Consider the following 15,934-nt stretch of genomic DNA (forward strand, 5'->3'; position numbering starts at 1 on the left):
GTGGCTCAGATCATGAACTCTTTATTGCCAAATTCAGACTTAAATTGAAGAAAGTAGGGAAAACCACTAGACCTAAATCAAATCCTTTATGATTATACAGTGGAAGTGAGAAATAGATTTAAGAGATTAGATCTGATAGACAGAGTGCCTGATGAACTATGGACGGAGGTTCATGACATTGTACAGGAGACAGGGTTCAAGACCATCCCCATGGGAAAGAAATGCAAAAAAGGAAAATGGCTGTCTGAGGAAGCCTTACAAATAGCTGTGAAAAGAAGAGAAGTGAAAAGCAAAGGAGAAAAGGAAAGATATTCCCATCTGAATGCAGAGTTCCAAAGAATAGCAAGGAGAGATAAAAAAAAAAAAAAGCCTTCCTCACCCTTTAGTGACAGAAAACTGTATTCCAGCAAAGCCAGGGAGAGAGACTCGTGGTCCCAGGCCTTTTTAGTGTCCCCTACAGGTGACAATACCAGCTGAGGGCACCACTCCTTGCATAGTGTGTGGAGCTAAAGACCTCAGCATTTGCCACGGTGAGAAAAATAGAGCCAGGAAAGGTTGGCAGGGCTCTTGGAAGACAACAGAGAGGGGGATGGAAAGCAAGGTCTCCAAGGGAGCTGGAGGAGCAAGCTGGGGAGCATGGGGCCCAGCTCCAGCCACTGCTCCCAGGGGAGGGCAGCCAAGGCATTGCTCATTGTCTTCACTCACGTACCCAGCCCAGGCTGCGCCCACCAATGCCAGGAGAGCTGTAAACACTGGTGCCCAGGTCTGGGCCCCAGAGATCCCCAGGTCCCTGGTCAGGGGAAGCTAGGCTCTGAGGCTCTAGAATTCCAGGGGTTTCTCACAGGTACCGGGCTGAGAGGCACTGCTCTGCACCCCACGAGAGGCTGGTCATGGGATCTTTGCATTTAATTATCACATCACCTGACAGGTTCATGTTATCAACCTGGTTCATGGAGAGCTAAGTGAGCAGGGAAGAGGAAGTGAAATGACTAAATGCCTACTCTGCCCAAAAGACAGAGAAGGGTACAAATAAATATTCTCACAAAAGAGCAGTGACCCCTACAGTTCAACTTCATCAGAACTACTGCAACCTGGATGACCAATCAGGTATATGAAAAGATGCTCAGCATGACTAAGCATTGGGGAAATGCAAATCAAAACCACAATGAGATAGCACCTCACACTTGTCAGAATGGCCATCATAAAAAAAAAAAAAACCCACAAATAACAAATGTTGATGAGGATGTGGAGAAAAGGGAACCCTTGTACATTGTTGGTGGGAATGTAAATTGGTGCAGCCACTGTTGGAGAACAGTATTGAGGTTCCTCAAAAACCTAAAAATAGAATTACAGTATTACCCAGCAATTCCATTCCTAGGTATATATCCAAAAGAAACAAAAACACTAAAACAAAAAAAAAAAAGAAACAAAGAAACAAAGAAACAAAAACACTAATATGAAAAGATACATGGACCCCAATGCTCATAGCAGCATTATTTGCAATTTCTAAGACATGGAAGCAACCAAAGTGTCCATCAATGAATGAATGGATATGAAGATGTGATTTATATGTATATAATTGATTATATTCAATTCAAATTGTTTAATTTTAAATAAATGAATTATAAAATTATTGATCCAGCAAACAAAAAACTACTGCAACCCAGGGCTGGATTCACAAGGCAGTACTGATGGACGCCAAACAGCCTGAAATACTAGGGACTGCAGAGTCCATGTATGGAAACTCACACTTGACCAAGACGTGTGTCCCTGTGTCCTTGCTGACCCCTCCACCCCCACCTCCTAGGGTCACAATGAGGCTATTGGATCCAAGGCCTGAAGAACAGTTCTCATTGTGGGGTTGAGGGAGAGACGAGGGCTAGCAACAACACAGGTACAAGTTTGACCAACTTAAGTTCTCTTTGTAAAGACGGGAAAAGGCCTGGGAGAGGGACAGAACACCGCTTCCAGTGGTGGTGAAACTGGATCCCATTGGCCAATTAAGGGCTGAAATGGGGATGGAGTGTGTGAAAGAGACTGTGGGGGAAGATGGGGCTACGCTAGGAGCTGAGAATAGAAAAGACACTCCAGAGAGGACACGGAGGGAAATAAATCCAACCCCTCTCCACTGCTGTGTGACCTACACTTTGTAGGTGGCAACAGGCGAGGTAAGTGGGACAACAGCTTGTCTGCCTCCCTGGCCGAGCCTGAGCCTGGGACCCTGGTGGCTCCGGGGAGCACCCTCTCACCCCCAGGTGGTGGCCGTCTGAAGACACAGGACTCGGGGCCTCTCCTCACCTCCCTTCTTTGTGGTGGTGACACGAGTCCCACGTGGCTTCCTGGCCATGGTGCCTGGTTCCTGGGCTCCTGGGTGCCTGGGTGAGGTGGGGAGATCCGTCTGCACCCCATTACCCTTTTGCGCTGGGAAGCGACCCCAGCATACATGGCTCTCCCGTCTTGCCCAGAACTTTCTTTTCCTGAGCCGGGTGCGCCGGGCTCGGCAACCTGGAACATACGTCACCAGAGGTCAAGGCTTCTTGGGTACCTTCCTGGCTTCTTCCCTGGCCCCCAAAGCTCTTCTGAGATCCCTGTCAAAAGCTGGACCTCCTGAACCTTGGCGATCTGGAAATGAACAGCTAATTTCACTTGAAAGAGAAAGGTGGTTGTGCTGGACTGTTTGTGGGCAGTGCTGAACTCAGCAAACAACTCGGGCGTCTCTCAGAGGGATGCCTCCTCCTCTGAGAAGAGCTCAGAAAAAGGCAGAATGAAACTGCTGGAGTCGCCCCCAAGGACATAACGTGGACGGGGGTGCCTCGGAGGCTCTGTGCACTGTGGACGATCTATGGGTTTTGTTTGCTGAGACTCCCTGCCCCCACTGGCTGCCAGGATGATTCGTCCATAATGTAGGTCTCCTTGTGAGCTCCCGCCACACACACACCTTCAATTTATAATTCTTTACTTGCTTCTCACAGCACAGTCCTTGAAAGTGAAAGTTTCTCAGTTGTGTCTGACTCTTTGTGATCCCATGGACTATACAGTCTGTGGAATTCTCCAGGCCAGAATACTGGAGTGGGTAGCCGTTCCCTTCTCCAGGGGATTTTCCCAACTCAGGGATCGAACCCAGGTCTCCTGCACTGCAGGCGGATTACCAGCTGAGCCACCAGGGAAGCCCAGCAATACTGGAGTGGGTAGCTATCCCTTCTCCAGCGGATCTTCCCGACCCAAGAATCAAACCCAGGTCTCCTGCATTGTAGGCGGATTCTTTACCAGCTGAGCTACTAGAGAAGCCCTTGAGCGCCATCCAAAGCTGACCCAATGGTCTTCTTATTCCAAGCTTCCTTCTACTCTCCAGAATCCATGTTGAAATTTAAGAACAAATCTAAAGTCTTCTTTAATATCAAGGCCACACAGCTGCTTTCCTGGGCCTCCAGTATAATTAGGTTTAAGCCTTGAATAGGATATGTAAAAGGGAACAGCAGGGACTGAGTGGAGGGAGAGGCAATGCTAGAATAAAGGGATGGTTCCTATACCCTTTGTGTCAAGCTGCTTCCCATCCTCCTCTCCCCAAATTCTTACACCCCTGGAGGCAAGTGGTTATCCTCTTATCTGAGAGCTTAACAAAGGGCCACAAACAGAAAACAGCAGAGGAGGTGGGTTGTTTAACCTTGAGTCCCTTTGGGTATATCGTTCTCTCTCAGACCTCTTAGTAACATCCCTGGAAACACTCTGATGTTTGGGGGGCAAGAAAATGCTCCAAAAGGAGACCAAGAAAACACCACGGGGCCCACTGTGGACAGGGTAAAGCCAGGAGGAGCCTCTCTGAGGATGTTAGCACATCTAGCACACCCAGTGGCCTGCCAAGCCCCTCACATCAGGGCCCCCCACTATAGAGCACTGGAGATTCTCTACTGGGGCTCAGAGGAACACTATAGGTTACCTTCTGTTTAATGTAGTCCTCTTCTGTTAAATTTTGGATTTTGTACAATTTTATGACATGGACAGGACTACCGTGTATTGACCTTTCCCTGAGGAGTGACTCCCTCCTAGACTCTCATGGCTTCCCAGGGCTGTGCCCTCACTGGCTGCTGCCCTGTTACCCTTCGGGCTGTGAGAATTGCTTCGGAAACCTCTGAACCATACCTTCAAACTCCCGTGACTTATCCCACAGCAAAGAAGAGGTTGACAACTGGATCCTCCCTAGTCCGGCCAAATGGCAATTTCAAATGGTCTCCATTTTTACAGTTTTCAAATCTACTTACCATATGCCATGGCATAAATGTCTTTGAACTTTGATAATAAAGGAAAATCTTCAGCAACCTTCATTAAGGCAGGAGGAACACTGGAAATATGATTTATAAATTTTGGACTAGAGCAGTTATTACACATTTATGGTTAACACTTCTTAAGGTTCAACCAAAATTCAGTTAAAATTTCAAAGCTGAGGAGAACTTCATAGCTAAAAATTACACACTACAGAAACTATAAATTAGATATAGTTGTCAGCTATTGTTGTTATTTAGCTGATAAGTCATGTCCAACTCTTTGCAACTCCATGGACTGTAGCCCACCAGGCTCCTCTGTCCAGATAGGATTTCCCACACAAGAATATATTTGCCATTTCCTTCTCCAGGAGACCTTCCCAACCAGGGATCGAACTCACATCTTTTATAATGGCAGGTGGGATCTTTACCCTTGAGCCACCAGGGAGCCCTGTCAGCTATGAATTCCTCGTAAAGATAAAAAGAATAAACCCCTTTTTAAAGAAAAACAAACATCCTCTCTGCCTCTAAATTCCATATGGCTCTTGTCCTAGAAGAGAGAGACATATCCTTTTAACTCTAGTATCTCGTAGGTTGCATCAGTTGTTGTTATTCAGTCAATTAGTCATGTCCAACTCTGCCACCCCATGGACTGCAGCACACCAGGCTTCCCTGCCCTTCACCATTTTCCAGAGCTTGCTCAAACTCATGTCCATTGAGTCAGTGATGCCATCCAACCATCTCATCCTCTGTCAACCCCTTCTCCTCCTGCCCTCAATCTTACTCAGCATCAGGGACTTTTCCAATTAATCAGCTCCTTGTATCACGTGACCAAAGTACTGGAGTTTCAGTTCAGCATCAGTCCTTCTAATGAATATTCAGAGTTGATTTCCTTTAGGATTGACTGACTTGATCTCCTTGCTGTCCAAGGGACTCTTAAGAGTCTTCTCCAGCACCAGAGATGGAAAGTATCTATTCTTCAGCACTCCTCCTTCTTTATGGTCTAACTCTCACATCTGTGCATGACTACCGGAAAAACAACAGCTTTGACTATATGGACCTTTGTCAGCAAAGTGATGTCTCTGCTTTTTAATACGCTGTCTTCAGTTTACTTCAGTTGCTCAGTTGTGTCCACCTCTTTGCAACCCCATGAACCGCAGCACACCAGGCCTCCCTGTCCATCACCAACTCCCAGAGTCCACCCAAACCATGTCCATTGAGTCGGTGATGCCATCCAACCATCTCATCCTCTGTTGTCCCCTTCTCCTCCTGCCCTCAATCCCTCCAAGCATCAGGGTCTTTTCAAATGAGTCAGTTTTTTTTTTTTTTAATGTGTTCTTTTTTAAATTTATTTATTTTTAGTTTTTTATTTTTAAATTTTAATATCTTTAATTCTTACATGCGTTCCCAAACATGAACCCCCCTCCCACCTCCCTCCCCATAACATCTCTCTGGGTCATCCCCATGCACCAGCCCCAAGCATGCTGCATCCTGCGTCAGGGGGCCAAAGTATTGGAGCTTCAGCTTCAACATCAGTCCTTCCAATAAACACCCAATACTGATTTCCTTTAGGAAATACGCTGTCTAGATAGCATTTAAATTGTTTTCTAATCCCCAACAATGCTTTTCAGACTTAAGCCTCTTGATGAACGTGAAAGAGGAGGGTGAAAAAGTTGGCTTAAAGTTCAACATTCAGAAAACTAAGATCATGGCACCTGGTCCCATCACTTCATGGCAAATAGATGGGGAAACAGTGGAAACAGTGGCTGGCTTTATCTTTCTGGGCTCCAAAATCACTGCAGATGGTGATGGCAGCCATGAAATTAAAAGATGCTTACTCCTTGGAAGGAAAGTTATGACCAACCTAGATAGCACATTCAAAAGCAGAGACATTAATTTGCCAACAAAGGTCCGCCTAGTCAAGGCTATGGTTTTTCCAGTGGTCATGTATGGATGTGAGAGTTGGACTATAAATAAAGTTGAGCACCGAAGAATTAATGCTTTTGAACTTTGGTGTTGGAGAAGACTCTTGAGAGTCCCTTGGACTGCAAGGAGGTCCAATCAGTCCATCCTAAAGGAGATCAGTCCTCGGTGTTCATTGGAAGGACTGATGTTGAAGCTGAAACTCCAATAATTTGTCCACCTGATGCAAAGAGCTGACTCATTGAAAAAGACCCTGATGCTGGGAGGGATTGAGGGCAGGAGAAGGGGACAACAGAGGATAAGAAGGTTGGATGGCATCACCGACTCAATGGACATGGGTTTGGGTGGACTCTGGGAGTTGGTGATGGACAGGGAGGCCTGGCGTGCTGTGGTTCATGGGGTCGCAAAGAGTCAGACACAACTGAGCAACTGAACTGAACTGAACTAAGGGCTACCTAGAGGGCTTGTTAAAATATAGACTGCAGGATTCCACTACTAGTTTCTTATTCACCATGTCTGAATCCTAAAACAAGATGCTGTTAAAGTTCTGCACTCAATATGTCAACAAGTTTGGAAAACTCAGCAATGGCCATAGGAGTGGAAAAGGTCAATTTTCATTCCAATCCCAAAAAAGGGCAATAACAAAGAATGTTCAAACTACCATACAGTTGTGCTCATTTCACATGCTAGCAAGGTAATTCTCAAAATCCTTCAAGCTAAGCTTCACAGTAGGGTGAACTGAGAACTTCCAGATGTACAAGCTGAATTTAGAAAAGGCAGAGGAACCAAACTGCCAATGTCTGATGGATCAAAGAAAAAGCAAGAGAATTCAGCAAAACATCTATTTCTACTTCGTTGACTATGCTAAAGCTGTGTGGATCATAACAAACTATGGAAAATTCTTAAGGAGATAGAAATACCCAGACCAACTTACCTGCCTCCTGAGAAACCTGTAAGCTGGTCAAGAAGCAATAGTTAGAACTGGATATGGAACAATGGAATAGTTCAAAACTGGGAAAGGAGTATGTAAAAGTTGCATATTGCCACTCTGCTTATTTAACTTACATGCAGAGTACATCAGGTGAAATGCCAGGCTGGATGAATCACAAGCTGGAATCACGATTTCCGGGAGAAATATCAACAACCTCAGATATGCAGATACCACCACCCTAATGGCAGAAAGTGAAGAGGAACCAAACAGCCTCTTGATGAAAGTGTAAGAGAAGAGTGAAAAAGCTGGCCAACATTCAAAACACTAATATCAGAGGCAGTCCTAATATGGCAGAGGAATAACAATGGGGGGACCACATTCTCCCCAACAAATTCATCAAAAGGTCATTTGAATGGTGAACAACTTCCACAGAACAACTTCTGAATGCTGGTGGAGGACACCAGGCACCCAGAAGGCAACCCATTCTCTTTGAAAGGAGGTAGGACAAAATACAAAAGACAAAAAGAGAGGCAAAAGAGTTAGGGATGGAGACCCATCCTGGGGAGGGAGTCATGAAGGAGAAGTTTCCAAACAGCAGGAAACTCTCTCACCGGAGGGTCTATGGGGAGTTCTGGAATCTCAGAGCGCAACATAACCAGGAGGAAAAAAAAAACCCCACAGAATACGTGCAAAACTGCAACTCCCAGCAGAGAAGTAGCCCAGATGCTGGCCTCCACCACCAGTGAGCAGGGGCTGGAAAGGGAGGTGTGGGTTGCATGCTTAGGGTAAGGACCGGGCCTGAATGCCTGAGGACAATCTGAGGGAGCTAACGTGAGATAGCAACCCAAACTGGGGTAACCAGAGAGAAAAAAAAAAAAAAGGAGAAAACTTTGCCACAAAAACCCCTAACCTAAGGCGCAGCCTGGCCTGCTCACAGAACAAAGGATTGAGCAATCACCAAGGGAGAGCTAGCTGGCTGCAGACTGGCCCCTCCCACCCAACCACAGACAGAGAGGCAGGTGTGCGATAACAAGAGCTGGAAGACAAGGGACAATCTCAGCCCCAGAGACTGCCATCCTCCGCCAAACTGTGAGCAGGCTCGCAGTTGCTAATTAAGGCTTCCTGGGATCCTGGATGGTTGACGTCTGCCAGGAGGGTTGCAGCCTGAGATCAGCTCCCCAGAGGACACACATGACACACCTGAGATGGCACTCTGATGGCACACCCAGGACACCAAGCGACTGGGACCAGGGAGGTGATTAAGACCCATGGCCCAACTGGGACAGTGCGCTTGCCAAGCACCTGGTCGCCTGAGCTGCTAGGACCTGGGAAAGGCACGAAACGCACACCGAACCAAGTCTGTGCCTTTGTGGAGTACCTGAGAACGTGAACCTGAGCAGCTTAGACCTAGGAAGTGCACGAAACACAGAGCACACTTTGGACAGCACCCCTGCAGTGCAACCTGGAGCCTGAGCAGTGTAAGCACACCAGGAAAGCACACGCAGCCATGACCTGGGCAAACCCAGTGTGGTCCATATACTGCAAGCACTCACCACACACACCCATGATATTTGTTTGCAGGGTTCCTCCCTCCCCACAATACAACTGAACAAGAAAGCCTAAATAAGTGACCACCTTCACCCCCTTGTGTCAGGGCAGAAATTAAACACTGCAGAGACTTGCAAACAGAGGTAGCCAAAATAAACAAAGAAGAGGGAACTGCTCTGGAACTGACAGGTGCAACAGATTAAAACCCGGTAGTTAACAATGACGAAACATTGGAAGGGGCCTACAGACCTTGAGAAGAAGTATAACCTGGAACAAGGAACTATTTGAAACTGAACTGACCCACACTGCCCTCAACAGCTCGAGAAATTCCTAGATATATTTTTACTATTACCATTTTTTAATTTTCATACAATATTGTAAAGCAAATTTCTTATATATACTTTTTATAATTTTTGTGATTGTTTTGTATTTTTAATATTTTGAGAGTCTAATCTCTAAGTTCTAGATTTTTAATCTTTGCTTTTTGGTATTTGTTATCAATTTTGTACCTTTAAGAATCTAAAGTTCAGTACCCATTTTTACTTAGGGGTGTGATTACTGGCTTGATTGCTCTCTCCACTTTTGACTATCTCTTTCCTCTCTGAGGTAACCTCTACCTCCTCCATCCCACTTCTATTCTCTACTTAACTCTGTGAATCTCTCTGGGTGTTCTGGGTTGTGAAGAACACTTAGGGAACTGATTACTGGCTAGACTGGTCTCTCCCCTTTTCACTCCCCCTCTTCTCCTCCTGGTCACCTCTATCTCCCTCCTCTTCTCTATGTAACTTTGTGAACCTATCTGGGTGTTCCAGACTGTGGAGAGTACATAGGAAATTGATTACTGCCTAGATAGCTCTCCTCACTTTTGACTCCCCCTCTTCTCCTGGTCACCTCTATCTTTCTCTTCCCTCATCTCTTCTCCATGTAACTCTGTGAACCTCTCTTGGTATCCCTCACTGTGGAGAATATTTTCACCATTAACCTAGATGTTTCTGTGGTGTATGGATGGAGAAGTCTTGAGGCTACTTTCAGAATGAGACTGAAAGCCAGAGGCAGGAGGCTTAAATTCAAAACTTCAGAATACCAGGAAACTCCTGAATCCAGGGAACATTAATTGACAAGAGCTCATCCAAAAGCCTCCACACCTACACTGAAACCAAGCTCCACTCAAGAGCCTACAAGTTCCAGAGCAAGGCATACCATGCTAATTGTCCAGCAACGCAGGAACACAGCCCTAAGAAATAAAATACAGTCTGCCCAAAGTCACACCAAACCCATAGACACCCCAAAACTCACTACTGGACACTTCATTGCACTGCAGAGGGAAGAGACCCAGCTCCACTCACGAGACCACAGACGCAAGCTACCCTAACCAAGAAACCTTGACAAACCACTAATCCAGCCCCATTCACAGGGAGCCAGCTCCATAATAAAGAGGAAACACAAATTTCCAGCCTACAGAAACACCACCCCAAACACAGAAATTTAAACGAAATGAAAAGGCAAAGAAATATTCAGCAGGTAAAGAAGCATGATAAATGCCCACCAAACCGAACAAAAGAAAAGGAGATAGGGAGTCCATGAGAAAAAGAATTCAGAATAATGATAGTAAAGATGATCTAACATCTTGAAAACAAAATGGAGTTACAGATAAATAAACTAGAGACAAGGATTGAGAAGATGCAAGAAATGTTTAACAAGGACTTGCTACTGCTAAGTCGCTTCAGTCGTGTCTGACTCTGTGCAACCCCATAGACAGCAGCCCACCAGGCTCCCCTGTCCCTGGGATTCTCCAGGCAAGAACACTGGAGTGGGTTGCCATTTCCTTCTCCAATGCATGAAAGTGAAAAGTGAAAGTGAAGTCACTCAGTCATGTCCAACCCTCAGTGACCCCATGGACTGCAGCCTTCCAGTCTCCTCCATCCATGGGATTTTCCAGGCAAGAGTACTGGAGTGGGGTGCCATTGCCTTCTCTGAACAAGGACCTAGAAGAAATAAAAAAAGTCAATCAATAATGAATAATGCAATAATTAAGATCAAAAGCACTCTGGAGGGAACCAACAGTAGAATAACAGAGGCAGAAGACAGGATAAGTGAGGTGGAAGATAGAATGGTGGAAATAACTAAAGCAGAGAGGAAAAAAGAAAAAATAATTAAAAGAAATGAGAACAACCTCAGAGACCTCTGGGACAATGTTAACCGCCCCAACATTTGAACCATAGGAGTCCCAGAAGAAGAAGACAAAAAGAAAGGGCATGAGAAAATACTTGAGGAGGTAATAGTTGAAAACTTCCCTAAAATGGAGGAAAAAATAGCCACCCAAGTCCAATAAACCCAGAGAGTCCCAAACAGAATAAACCCAAGGAGACATACCCCAAGACACATACTAATCAAATTAATGAAGATCAAACACAAAGACCAAATATCAAAAGCAGCAAGGGGAAAGTAACAACACACAAGGGGATCCCCACAAGGATTACAGCTGATCTTTCAATAGAAACTCTTTGGCCCAGAAGGGAATGGCAGGACATACTTAAAGTGATGAAAGAGAAAACCTACAATGCAGATTACTATACCCAACAAGGATCTCATTCAAATATGAAGGAGAAATCAAAAGCTTTACAGACAAGCAAAAGCTGAGAGAATTCAGCACCACCAAACTAGCTCTTCAACAAATGCTAAAGGATCTTCTCTAGACAGGAAACAGGGAAAAAGTTTATAATCTCAAACCCAAAACAACAAAGTAAATGGCAACGGGATCATACTTATCAATAATTACCTTAAATGTCAATGGGTTGAATGTCCCAATCAAAAGACAAAGACTGGCTGAATGGATAGAAAAACAAGACCCCTATATATGCTGTCTACAAGACACCCACCTCAAAACAAGGGACACACACAGACCCAAACTGAAGGGCTGGAAAAAGATATTTCATGCAAATGGAGACCAAAAGAAAGCAGGAGTAGCAATACACATATCAGATAAAATAGACTTTGAAATAAAGGTCGTGAAAACAGACAAAGAAGGACACTACGTAATGATCAAAGGATTAATTCAAGAAGATATAACAATTATAAACATATATGCACCCAACATAAGAGCACTGCAATGTGTAAGGCTAAAGCTAACACGTATGAAAGGGGAAATTAACAGTAACACAATAGTGGGACACTTTATTACCCTACTCACACCTATGGATAGGTCAACCAAACAGAAAATTAGCAAGGAAACACAATCTTTAAATGATACAATGGACCAGTTAGACCTAATTGATACCTACAGTACATTTCACCCCAAAACAATGAATTTCACCTTTTTCTCAAGTGCACACAGAATATTCTCCAGGATAGATCACATCCTGGGCCATAAATCTAGCACTGGTAAATTTAAAAAAAAAAAAAAGAAATCATTTGAAGCATCTTTTCTGATCAAAAAAATAAAAAACCTACAGGCCAATATCACTGATGAATATAGATGCAAAATTCCTCAACAAAATTCTAGCAAACAGAATCCAACAACATATTAAAAAGATCATTCATCATAGCCAAGTGGGCTTTATCCTAGGGAAGCAAGGATTCTTCAATATTCGTAAATCAATGTGATAAACCACATTAAAAAATTGAAAGATAAAAACCATGTAATTATCTCAACAGATGCAGATAAAGCCTTTGACAAAATTCAACTTCCATTTATGATAAAACCCCCTAGAAAGCACGCATAGAAGGAATAAACCTCAACATAATAAAAAGCATATATGATAAACCCACAGCAAACATTATCCTCAACGGTGAAAAATTGAAAGCATTTCCCCTGAAGTGGGAACAAGACAAGGGTGCACCCTCTTACCACTACTATTCAACACAGTTTTGGAAGTTTTAGCCACAAAAGAAAAAGAAATAAAAGGAATCCAGATTGGAAAAGAAGTAAAAATCTCACTGTTTGCAGATGACATGATCCTCTACATAGAAAACCCTAAAGACTCCACCAGAAAATTACTAGAGCTGATCAATGAGTACAGTAAAGTTGCAGGATATAAAATTAACACACAGAAATCCCTTGCATTCCTATACACTAACAGTGAGAAAACAGAAATTAAGGAAACAATTCCATTCAACATTGCAATGAAAAGAATAAAACACTTAGGAATAAATCTACCTAAAGAAACAAAAGGCCTATATATAGAAAACTATAAAACATTAGTGAAAGAAATCAAAGATGACACAAACAGATGGGGAAATACACCATGTTCATGGGATCAGAAGAATCAATGCAGGGAAAATGAGTATACTACCCAAAGCAATCTATAGCTTCAGTGCAATCCCTATCAAGCTACCAATGGTATTTTTCACAGAATTAGAACAAATAATTTCACAATTTATATGGAAATACAAAAAACCTCAAATAGCCAAAGCAATCTTGAGAAAGAAGAATGGAACTGGAGGAATCAACCTGCCTGACTTCAGATTATTCTACAAAGCTACAGTCATCAGGACAGTATGGTACTGGCACAAAGACAGAAATATAGATCAACATAACAAAATAGAAAGCCCAGAGATAAATCCACACACGTATGGACACCTTATCTTTGACAAAGGAGGCAAGACTATACAATGGAGAAAAGACAATCTCTTTAACAAGTGTTGCTGGGAAAACTGGTCAACCACTTGTAAAAGAATGAAACTAGAACACTTTCTAACACCATACGCAAAAATAAACTCAAAATGGACTAAAGATCTAAATGTTAAGACCAGAAACTATAAAACTCCTAGAGGAAAACATAGGCAGAACACTCTCTGACATAAATCACAGCAGGATCCTCTATGACCCACCTCCCAGAGGTGGAAATAAAAGCAAAAATAAACAACTGGGACCTAATTAAACTCAAAAGCTTTTGCACAATGAAGGAAACTATAAGCAAGGTGAAAAGACAGCCTTCAGAATGGGAGAAAATAATAGCAAATGCAGCAACTGACAAGGAATTAATCTCAAAAACATACAAGCAGCTCATGCAGCACAATACCAGAAAAATAAATGACCCAATCAAAAAATGGGCCAAAGAACTAAACAGACATTTCTCCAAAGAAGACATACAGATAGCTAACAACCATATGAAAAGATGCTCAACATCACTCATTATCAGAGAAATGCAAATCAAAACCACAATGAGGTACCATCTCATGCCGGTCAGAATGGCCACCACCAGAGTCTATAAACAATAAATGCTGGATAGGGTGTGGAGAAAAGGGAACCCTCTTACACTGTTGGTGGGAATGCAAACTAGTACAGCCACTACGGAGAACAGTGTGGACATTCCTTAAAAAACTGGCAGTGGAACTGCCATTATGACTCAGCAATCCCACTGCTGGGCATACACACTTAGGAAACCAGAAATGATAGACACGTGTACCCCAATGTTCATTGCACACTGTTTATAATAGCCAGGACATGGACACAACCTAGATGTCCATCAGCAGATGAATGGATAAGAAAGCTGCGGTACATATACACAAGGGAATATTAAACTCAGCTATACAAAAGAACACATTTGAATCAGTTCTAATGAGGTAGACGAAACTGGAACCTTATTATACAGAGTGAAGTAAGTCAGAAAGAAAAACACCAATACAGTATATTAATGCATATATATGAAACTTAGAAAGATGGTAACGATGACCCTATATGTGAAACAGCAAAAGAGACAAAGAGATAAGAACAGACTTTTGGACTCTGTGGGAAAAGGCGAGGGTGGGATAATCTGAGAAAACAGCACTGAAACATGTATATTATCATATGTGAAACAGATCACCAGTCCAGGTTTGATGCATGAGACAGGGCGCTCAGGGCTGGTGCACTGCGACGACCCTGAGGGATGGCGTGGGAAGGGAGTTTAGGATAGGGGATACGTGTACACCCATGGCTGATTCGTGTCAATGTATGGCAAAAGCCACTATAATACTGTAAAATAATTAGCCTCCAATTAAAATTAATTAAGAAAAAATCATGATCTAGAGAGAGGACCTCCCCCCCCCCAAAAAAAAAACACAAAAAACTAAGATCTAGTCCCATCACTTCATGGCACACAGATGGGTAAAAAGTGGAAGCAGTGACAGATTTTATTTTCTTGGGCTCCAAAATCACTGTGGACAGTGACGGCAGGCAGGAAATGAAAAGACACTTGCTTCTTGGAAGAAAAGTTATGACAAACCTAGACAGTGTATTAAAAAGCAGAGACATCATTTTGCTGACAAAGGTCCATATAGTCAAAGCTATGGTTTCTCCAGTAGTCATGTATAGATATGTGAGTTGGACCAAACGGAGGCTTGGTGCCAAAGAATTGATGGTATCAAATGGAGCAATCTCCTGAAGATAGTGAAGGACAGGGAACCCTGGCTTGCTGCAGTTCATGGGGTCACATATAGGGGACATGACTCAGCATGAAGAGAAAAATATTAGCCCGGCTCAATAAAAATGAGATCATCCAGTAACTGGTTTGCAGACATAAAAGTTGTCAGAAGGACATGCGACAGCTTTCTTAAAGTTGTTTTAAGTGTTTACAGCTCATAGTTACGTCTTCAAATCCTAGTTAAACATGCACACATACATACACTTTGTTTGCATCTATGACAAATCTTTCAGTCTTTTCATAAAGATGAGGGATTTTCTTCAGTTTTCCTACAGGGCCAAAGTTCTAGGACCCACAACAGATTTCCCAACCTGAGAATCTGGCAAAGGGACTGAGAACCCCTAGAGAATTTGACTTTGGAGTCTAGCGGGATTTGGTTGCGGAACTTACACTGGACTGCGGAAACAGACTCTTGGAGGGCACAATCAAAACCTTGTGTGCACCAGGACCCAGGAGCAAGGAACAGTGAGCCCACAAAAGACTGACTCAGACTTGCCTCTGAGTGTCCAGTAGTCTCCAGTGGAGGTGTGAGTGGTGTCACACCTCCAGGGTCAGTGGTGGCCTGCTGCAGAGTCAGGGGCACTAAGTGCAGCAGTGCATGCACCGGACTTTAAAGGAGGTCACCATTATCTTCATTATCTCCACCATGGTTTGGTCACAGGTCAAATAACAGGGAGGGAACACAGCCCTGCCCATCAACAGAAAATTGGATTAAACATTTACTGAGCATTGCATCACCCATCAGAACAAGACCCAGTTTCCCCCATAGTCAGTCTCTCCATAAGTTTCCGTAAACCTCTTATCCTTATCCTTCAGAGGACAGACAGAATGAAAACCACAATCAAAGAAAACTAATCAAACTGATCACA

The 15,934-nt window shown here is 43.5% G+C and overlaps 1 protein-coding gene across 2 annotated transcripts in view; it reads right to left on the reverse strand.

The window, feature by feature from the left end:
* Window positions 1-11,683, reverse strand: part of BEND2 (BEN domain containing 2) — a 74,820-nt gene extending 63,137 nt beyond the window's left edge. The window contains exon 1 of one of the 2 annotated variants that reach the window (XM_060407399.1): window positions 2,299-11,683. In XM_060407399.1, coding sequence (XP_060263382.1) covers window positions 2,299-2,347 — 49 coding nt within the window. In that variant the 5' untranslated portion in view covers window positions 2,348-11,683. The remainder of the gene's footprint in view (window positions 1-2,298) is intronic. The other variant, XM_042242274.2, reaches the window with a different exon arrangement.
* Window positions 11,684-15,934: the final 4,251 nt, after the last annotated feature.

Source organism: Ovis aries, chromosome X (genome assembly GCF_016772045.2).
Source record: "Ovis aries strain OAR_USU_Benz2616 breed Rambouillet chromosome X, ARS-UI_Ramb_v3.0, whole genome shotgun sequence".
Taxonomy (NCBI): Eukaryota; Metazoa; Chordata; class Mammalia; order Artiodactyla; family Bovidae; genus Ovis; species Ovis aries.